The 9680-nt window shown below is 44.7% G+C and overlaps 1 protein-coding gene across 2 annotated transcripts in view; it reads left to right on the forward strand.

Annotated features, from left to right (window-relative positions):
• The window catches only part of USP32 (ubiquitin specific peptidase 32), a 216698-nt gene extending 211419 nt beyond the window's left edge, over window positions 1-5279 (forward strand). For both annotated transcript variants that reach the window (XM_047759224.1, XM_047759225.1), the window contains exons 32-34: window positions 779-1203; window positions 2093-2185; window positions 3018-5279. In XM_047759224.1, coding sequence (XP_047615180.1) covers window positions 779-1203; window positions 2093-2185; window positions 3018-3191 — 692 coding nt within the window. In that variant the 3' untranslated portion in view covers window positions 3192-5279. The remainder of the gene's footprint in view (window positions 1-778; window positions 1204-2092; window positions 2186-3017) is intronic.
• The last annotated feature ends 4401 nt before the right edge of the window (window positions 5280-9680 follow it).

Here is a 9680-nt window from a genome sequence, read left to right on the forward strand (position 1 = left end):
GAGTTTTAATTTCAAATACAGTAAATATTGAGAGATGTAATCCTAATACATGAAAGTTCTAGAGGTCCGTGACAGTTTTTAAGGGTATATGAAGGAGCTGTGACCAGTTTGAGACCTGCTACTTTACCAGCTTGTGACAGGTAGAAATTATAGAGAGAGAGTTCCCAATATCATGCACAGCAGTAGTAAGTACTTAATAATTGGTGATTTTTTGTTTGTCTTTTGTCTTCTATGTCCGCACCCAAAGCATATGGATGTTCCCAGGCTAGGGGTCAAATCGGAGCGACGGCTGCCGGCCTTGAGCCACAACAACGTGGGATCCGAGCCACATCTGCAACTTACACCACAGCTCTCAGCAACACCGGATCCTCAACCCACTGATCGAGGCCAGGGATCAAACCCGCAACCTCATGGCTCCTAGTCAGATTTGTTAACCACTGAGCCACGATGAGAACTCCTTAATCTAATTTTTAAATCTAAAGGTCCTTTGTCTAATACAGTTTTGAACTGAAGCTGCCCTGAATCATCTTCCTGCTGCTCTCTAGGTCTGTACCTAGTTGTATTTTACACTTTCAGGACATTGCTGCTTCTGGCGGTTTGGCATTGAGGAGGACAAGGGTGTAACTTATTGGCCACGTATAGGAAGGAAGAGCAGCCAGTCAGGATGCCCGTCTTTACCTTTCTGTGTCTACTTGAGAAGTTGACTTCAAAGTTAGCCTTTGGCGGCTGGTGTCACTTGTGACGTTTGGGTTTATGACTCCTTCTCCCCTTTTTACAGGTTCACCTTCTTCATCAAGAAAAAGTGGAGCCAGCTGTCCCTCCAGCAAAAACAGCAGCCCTAACAGCAGCCCTCGGACTTTAGGGAGGAGCAAAGGGAGGCTCCGGCTACCCCAGATCGGCAGCAAAAATAAACTCTCGAGTAGTAAGGAGAACTTGGATAACAGCAAAGAGAACGGGGCTGGGCAAGTTTGTGAGCTGGCTGATAACTTGAGCCGAGGACACATGCTGGGAGGCAGCCAGCCTGAGCTGGTCACCCCGCAGGACCACGAAGTAGCTTTGGCCAACGGATTCCTTTATGAGCATGAGGCATGTGGCAATGGCTACAGCAATGGTCAGCTTGAAAACCACAGTGAGGAAGACAGCACTGATGACCAAAGAGAAGAGAGTCATGTTAAGCCTATTTATAATCTGTATGCAATTTCGGTAAGTGGTTTGTTAAATGTGGTTTTCCGAATGATCTGCTCTTTTCAGTGGTTTGTTTGTTCATCTTCATTCATTCATTCATCCAGTATTTTTTCAGGGCCTGCAATTAGGCGACGAGCTTGGTGATAGACAAAGTTAACAGTAGATGTAACTTGGCCTTTTGGGTAGAATCCAAGTCACTCACAGTGTAATGAGGGGGACAGTCGTGTAATCATTACAACCAGAGTCACAGGTTCAAGTCGTTCGCAGTTGTGTGTTTCTAAGGAATTTTTGCTTCCCAAAAATAATTACAGCCTATAAGATTTAGAGGGGTTTTTTTGTTTTTGGTTTTTTTGGGGTTTTTTTTTGTCTTTTTGCCTTTTCTGGAGCCGCTTCCCACAGCATATGGAGGTTCCCAGGCTAGGGCTCTAATCGGATCTGTAGCCGCCAGCCTACACCGCAGCCACAGCAACACGGGATCCGAGCCATGTCTGCAACCTACACCACAGCTCATGGCAACGCCGGATCCTTAACCCACTGAGCAAGGCCAGGGACCGAACCGGCAACCTCATGGTTCCTAGTTGGATTCGTTAACCACTGAGCCACGATGGGAACTCCAGAGGGTTTTTGTTTTTTTTTTTTATAATTTAGTTTACTGAAGTATGGTTGATTCACAACATTGTGTTTCTGATGTACAGCAAAGTAATTCAGTTCTACATACATATAATAGTCTGCACCTGCTAATCCCGAACCCCCACTCCCATTCTCCTCTACCCTTCTAGAGTTTTTAAATTTTCAGTTTTCCTCTTTGATGTGTTTTTGGAAAAAGGACCTAATTAGATCCAAATACTGTGCCCCGGCCAGAATACTGTCAGCCACTAACGTACCTCCACTTTCTTCTCTCTTGCAGTGCCATTCAGGAATTCTGGGCGGGGGCCATTACGTCACTTATGCCAAAAACCCAAACAGCAAGTGGTACTGTTACAATGACAGCAGCTGTAAGGTAAATACCCCAATCTTTGAGTAAAAGAAACAGAAATGTCAGCAGATCTGGAGGACATTTGTTGAAATAATGGACTTTCTCCTGAATAGGAAATAGTTATTTCCATTAGAATCAGCATAAAGATGCCTTCAACATAAAGGAACAAAAGTGATGTGCAAAGTAGAGACTGAAAACAGGAAGGAGTTCCCGTCGTGGCGCAGCGGTTAATGAATCTGACTAGGAACCTTGAGGTTGTGGGTTCGATCCCTGGCTTTGCTCAGTGGGTTAAGGATCCGGCGTTGCCATGAGCTGTGGTGTGGGTCGCAGACGTGGCTCAGATCCCTCGTTGCTGTGGCTGTAGCGTAGGCTCGAGGCTACAGCTCCGTTTGGACCCCTAGCCTGTAACCTGGGAACCTCCATATGCCATGGGAAGCGGCCCCAGAAAAGGCAAAAAGACAAAAAAAAAAAAAAACAGGAAAAAGAAGGAAAAGTTCTTATATGTGAGGTACTAGAATTTAATAGGGTTTTATTTTTCTATTTTGTTTTGGGTTTTGTCATTCTTTTTTTTTTTTTTTCCCCCATTTTACACCTGCGGCATATAGAAGTTCCCAGGCTTGAGGTAGAATTAGAGCTGCAGCTGCTGGCCTACACCAGAGCCACAGCAACTTGGGATCCCAGCAGAGTCTGTAGTCTACACCACAGCTCACGGCAACACCGAATCCCCAACTCCCCGAGGGAGCCCCGGGATCGAACCTGCGTCCTTATGGATACCAGTTGGATTTGTTGCCTCTGAGCCACGATGGGAAGTCCGCCGTGATGGCTTTTTTATTAAAGACTTTTCTTGCTCCTTCAGGAACTTCACCCTGATGAAATCGACACCGACTCTGCCTACATTCTTTTCTACGAGCAGCAGGGGATAGACTATGCACAATTTCTGCCAAAGATCGACGGCAAAAAGATGGCAGACACAAGCAGCATGGACGAAGACTTCGAATCTGATTACAAGAAGTACTGTGTGTTACAGTGAGGCTCCCACTCTGACTGCTAGACAGGCTGCTGAGGAGGGAGGTGACTCCCTGTAGCTGACATTTGGCAAAAGCATCGCTGAAAGGCAAGCTAAATGTAGTTATTTTATCCTGTGACCCTGAAGCACAAAATAAAAATCCTAATTAAAATAGCAGTTAACATAACAGTAGTAAGAATTTTGTTTGGAAGTGTCTCACACAAGCTCTCTGGCAGAGAACTTTTTCAGGCCGAGCCCACCATTAGCCTGTAAACAAAAAGGTTTGGCACCAGCCACCTGGGACCAAATAAGAACTAAATTGTGCTTGTCCAGATATGAACAAACCTGTAGTGAGTATAGTTTACCAATAATCCTAACAAAATACTAAGAGTTTCCTTGGAGTCAAAGTAAAACAAAAATCGTAGTGTTGTCTGGGGACGACATGATATGCTACCTCCTTTTTCCTGAAGTTTTATTCCATTGTGTTGACTGATAAGATGGAGAAAGCAAGATCGTGAGGTGTGCAGAGGAGTCTTACAGCATGGATACAGGTTTTTCAATTTACTTTTTAAACCATTCTCCCACGCTCTCTCTGTCTTTATTGCTTTTTGTTTTTGTTGTATTGGTGTTAGAGACACAACCAGTCAGTGGCAGCAGAGGCATATATGAGTGGTAGTCAGTCTGAAAAGGAGAAACTCTTAAGAGCTGTGTGCCTTCTACCCAGGGCCTTGCTTGGGAGACCCTGTAGGGAAAGGAAAAAGCATCCTGGGAGATCCAGCTCGAATGGCCCTCCAGATAGAGGCGGCTTACCTCGAGGATCCTGCAAGTGCCCTCGAAAAAGTGTCCCACCCCTGCTGAGCGTGGGAGCGGAGTGGCCAGTATTTGCACCATCTCTACATGCACTGTTGCACAAAGACCTTCTGAGAAGGAAAGTGGGAAGAACGTAGGTGGTATTTTACAATTAGTGGTTGGTTGTTCTTTGTTTCTTTGTTTTGCACTTTAAGAGACAAATACGTGCAAATGAACTTTTCAAACCTTGTTCCTATGTGGTGGCTGTAAGGGCTATGAATTAACTTGATTGGGGTATTTCCCCCATCATATTAACCTTAAAAACAAAACACATCCCCAACATCAGATAGTGTGTAGTTGATGGTTTTAGGAAGTAAACTTTTGTTTGCATGTCCTTTCTTTTTCTTTTTTCTTTTTTCCTTTTTTTTTTTTTTTGGTGTTTGTCCTTTTTAATTTTCACTTTGAAAAATTTTGCAGTAGTGGTCATCACAAGTTATGTTTCTTTGCTCACTTCATTTTTTTCTCTGATAATTCAAAACTGGAACAAAAGTATACATGTTATTTATTTCGGGCAGCATTTTTTTCTGTGTTGTTTTTAAATATGTACTCAAAGTCGATATTTCACCTTTTCTTTTTTGGTCTTTTTTAAATTCATCTGGACCCTGGAAGTTGATTCTTATTAATTCTCAGCTTCCATTACCTGTCCTTCCTCATAGATAGTAGGTCCCAGTGTAGTTAAGCGTTCGTGTTCTGATATCTGAGGCTGGTTGCTATCCAGTTCTCAGAGCGTTTGGGAGGGTTGTCTTCAGTGAAGCTGAAACCCTTTTTAGCAGAAGACTATCATTGAAGGGAGGAAGGAGCAGCCTAAATGCTGTAATAAGCTGAAGTCACACAAAGTGCAGACTTTATGGTTTCATGATTTTCAGAATATAAAATCTGTCCATTCCTACCTGGACAAGTCCCATGAAAAAAGTGGAAGATTTTAAATAATTTCTTTACAGATGTTTTATTTAAGCAGGTAGCACAATCTACTAATGTTGTTTGATCTGTGTTTGTTATATTGGTTGTAATTAATTTTTTTAATTCATGACTAGCAGAAAATTTATTAAATTAACTAACTACATTCACCTTGTAAATTACTGTATAAAACTTGTTGACAATGCACTGACTTTAGAAAGATGTTAATGTACATAAATAGAGTGTAAATAAAATAGTGTTGATGTACTGAAAGACGAACTGTATAAAAAAGTATTGGTAATTGTATATGGAGTGTACCTGTTTATCTGTAACTATTATCCAAACAAATTAAATACTGTGGATGCATCTATGTGCTTTTTTTTCTCTCTCTGTACAAGCGAACCCAAAAAAGACAAGTTCTTTAGCCTTGCTCTCTGTGACCCTGCTTTAATTCTCCTACTTGAATAATGCTTACCTGACAGAGTGGAGGTTTTCTCCCGTGTCTGAGCGGATGGGAGCTCTGTTGATGATAGAACAAGATCCCCGAAGTGGCTGGGGAAACTGACTTAACTTTGGTTTCTTCCCTGTTAGGAGGTTGCTTGGAAGGCACTGAGGGGGTCGGGAGAAGGGTACCTTGCTGGTTTGGAACCTAGACTTGATGATGCAGTAGTTTTCATGCAGATGAAGAGATCAGGTGAAAGACTGACGTTCCCGAATGGCTCAGCGGAAACTTAACTAGCATCCATGAGGACGCAGGTTCGGTCCCTGGCCTCGCTCATTGGGTTAAGGATCTGGCGTTGCCATGGGCTGTGGTGTAGCTGGCAGCTACAGCTCCAATTTGACCCCCAGCCTGGGAACCTCCATATGCCACAGGTGCAGCCCTAAAAAGACGACCAAAAAAAAAAAGAGAGAGAAAGACTTACTTGTTCAAGGCCTTGAGATGATCCTGGGTTTCTAGGGGGCGCTGAGAAACCAAGGATACCCTGCTGGGAGCTCTCCAAGGAGGCAGTCGGCAGTGCCAAGAGGAGTGGAAGAGATGTGGGTCCTCCGCCCTTGGTCCTGTTTATTTACCTTTAAAATTAGAATACCTGCCTCCTGGGCTTATATTAAATAAATGAAGTAATAAATGCCAGGCACAGTTTCTGGGTAAAGGCAAACTCCCACCCCCAGAGATTCAATCCTGTTTTGCAAAGAGGTTTTTGTAGTCCCTTGCTGTACTGACACTAAAAAAATTTATTAACCCTCTGCTCACATTCTCCAAAACCATGAATACACATTGAAAATGCATAGAATGAAACATGTTGAATCAGCAGCAATAGTAGCTTGTTAAGGAAATGAACAAACAGAAAAAAGATCCCAAAAGTCCTCAAAAATGAAGCATGTCTCTGGCTCTTTATTTTTATTGTATTTATTTATTTATTTTAATTTATTTTTGTTGCCTTTTTGCCTTTTCTAGGGCCGTACCCGCAGCATATGGAGGTTCCCAGGCTAAGGGTCTAATCAGAGCTGTAGCTGCCAGCCTACGCCAGAGCCACAGCACCGTGGGATCCAATCCGAGTCTGGGACCTGCACCACGGCAATGCCAGATCCTTAACCCACTGAGCGAGGCCAGGGATTGAACCCGCAACCTCATGGTTCCTAGTCAGATTTGTTAACCACTGAGCCACGGCTAGAACTCCTCTGGCTCTTTAAAAGACAACCTTGAATATCTTCATTTTGTATCTCAAACATTGTTCCTGGCACATAGGAGGTAAATAATATATGAAACAAATCCTTTGTTTCTTTCTTTCTTAGGGCCACACTAGCAGCATATGGAGAATCCCAGGCTAGGGGTTGAATTGGAGCTACAGCTGCCATCCTACACCACAGCCACAGCCACAGCCACGCCAGATCCAAGCCACGGCTGCAACCTACACCATAGCTCAGGCAATGCTGGATCCTTAACCCACTGAGTGAAGCCAGGGAATCGAACTAGCAACCTCATGGTTCCTAGTCAGATTCATTAACCACTGCGCCATGACAGGAACTCCAGGCAAGTATTTTTATATTTAGTTCCTAAATGGCCCTGTAAACTGAGAGTGGTCTTCAGCTCCCCAGCCTATCTGGCTAAGGATGGCAATTCAACATGGAATCTCTTCCATTTGGTGGCATTGCTCACTATGGGTTCCTTTCTTCTTAATTGTAAATACATTGCTCTGTTGAATTGGAGCACGTAGGTGAATTGCCGCCTCTACTCCAGATTTTTTTTTTCCTTGGGGCCACTTGCAGCATGTGGAAGTCTCAGGCCAGAGATTGAATCTGAACTATTCCGCAGTTGCAGCAATGCAGGTGTATTTCTTTATTTAATTTTTTTTTTTTTTTTTGGTCTTTTTAGGGCCACACCCACGGTATATGGAGGTTCCCAGGCTAGGGTCTAATTGAAGCTGCAGCTGCTGGCCTACACCACAGCCACAGTAACTCGGGATCCGAGCTGCATCTGCGACCTATACCACAGCTCACAGCAACATTGGATCCTTAACCCAGTGAGTGAGGCCAGAGATAAAACCCACATCCTCGTGTGTCCTAGTCAGGTTTGTTACTGCTGAGCCATGACAGGAACTCTTGCAGTCTCCTCATTACCCACTGTGCTGGGCTGGGGATCAAACCTGCACCTCCATAGCAATCCAAGCTGCTGCAGTTGGATTCTTTACCCACTGCACCAGTGGGAGTCCTGCTAAAATTTCACTAGGCCAGAGCCAAAATGTGTAGCATAGGAAACAGATCCCGGTTTTCCTTGATGTACCAGCAGGTTCCTTTGTATTGAATTTACAAAGTCAGAAATGCTCCTATCTCTGTGATCAGAGAGGCATACAAGACAGAGCAATAAAAAGAAGCTGTCTTTAATTTTGCCAAATTTCCTACCAGTGGAAAGGAAGCTAGGGAGTAAGAGTGTAGGAGTTGCAAATTCAGAGGCCTGCAGGGAACAGGTTGGGAACAGCATAAGAGAAGCCAGTCCCCCTGTGGATGAGAATGGGGAATAGCGGAGACTATGGTGAGTTCTAGGGCTCACATCCATTTAAAGGCTCTCGTTGATTGTTGCCTTGCAGGAATGTGTTCCTAAACCTTTTATTTCCCCTAAAGAGAAGCCGGAAATCCAGATATTTGCGCACAGTATCCAGTTTAGAAATGTTGGCCATGAGGAGTTCCCGCGGTGCTCCAGTGGGGCAACAGGATCTGCAGCATCTCTGGAGCGCTGGCACGTAGCTTCGATCCCTGGCCCGCCCAAAAAGAAATGTTGGCTGTTAATTTTTTTTATTAATTTTTAAACATTGTACTATCCAAATAAAACCTCCTTGCAAGCCAGAGCCTAGCCACCGGTTTTATGCCCTTTGGTGGGTGGAAAGGTCATGGACATGGAGCCCATTAAGTCAGAGGTCAGGGTCTAGCTCTTGTTGTATTACAACAGCTGTGCGCTAAAACAAGTTCCTTAGACCCCCAGATTTGTCATGCCCAATGAGAGGTTACTATAAGGAACAGATAATGGATGCAAATAGGCACAGACCCTGACACCTACCGGGTACTCAAATAATGGTATTCTTTCCCCACTTAGAGGAACAGAACACAGGTGTAATAGGATGTTATGACCAGGTTCATTGCCAGTCCAAAGGCATACAGCTAAAGACATGTGCACATTCTAGGTACAGAGCTCTGTGCTTCATTCTCTGGGAGCAGCTCTTTGCAACCTGGCACTTGATCAGCATCATCAAAACCAACAAAGAGACATTCCCTTCGTGGCTCAGCAGTTAATGAACCTGATTAGAATCCATGAGGATGCAGGTTCAATCCCTGGCCTTACTCATTGGGTTAAGGTTCAGGCATTGCCTTGAGCTGTGGTGTAGGTTGCAGACTCGGCTCAGATCCTACATTGCTGTGGCTGTGGTGTAGGCCAGCAGCTGTAGATCCAATTGGACCCCTAGCCTGGAAACTTCCATATGTCGTGGGTGTGGCCCTAAAAAGCAAAAAAGTAATAAAAACGAGGAGCACATTGTTAAATGTGCTGATGCCAGAGTCCCACCCACGTGTGCTCTGTGCCTGATTACATCCAGATTTATGAGATCCTTTTCTCCTAAGCAGTCCAAGAATCTGCATTTTAATAAGTTCCTCAGGGGAGATTCTTTTGCAGCAGGTTTGCACTGGTCTGCAGATTGATCTTTTATGGAAACCACTGCTCCAGGGAATAAATCATTACCTCCGGGCTGATTAGGGAAAGATGATATGCATGTGCACACATGTAAGGAGGCGCAGTGGTGGGTAAAATTGTCTCTGATGAAGTGCTGACTGAGAACCTTAGATGGTAGCTGTGGGCAAAGCTCTTAGGCAAAACCAAATGGGAAGGGCAGAGAGCTGTGCCAATGAAACACCAGGATTTTATTGCCAGATGTGTGCAGGGCAGTCTAGCAGTCGAAACAGAAAAGGGAGCAGAGATGGGTTCCAGAGGCTGTGGGGACCTATTTGAGGTGAGCTGAAGGTGCCTGAGAGCTTAGACGGTAACAAGCAGGAAAACCATGTTGGGAAGGCCTCTGAAATTTGAACTGTTACGGCACCTGCCCAGCAGCCCTGCTCCACAGCGCATCAGCTCTGGCGACAGCCCTGTGGCTGTAGGGTACCAGCTCTGGCGACAGCCCTGTGGCTGTAGGGTACCAGCTCCAGCAGCCCTGTGGCTGCAGCGTATCAGCTCTTTCACCCTGTGAGAAACCAAGCGAGCACTCGGAGAGGCGGAGAACTCAA

Source organism: Phacochoerus africanus, chromosome 14 (assembly GCF_016906955.1).
Source record: "Phacochoerus africanus isolate WHEZ1 chromosome 14, ROS_Pafr_v1, whole genome shotgun sequence".
Lineage (NCBI taxonomy): Eukaryota > Metazoa > Chordata > Mammalia > Artiodactyla > Suidae > Phacochoerus > Phacochoerus africanus.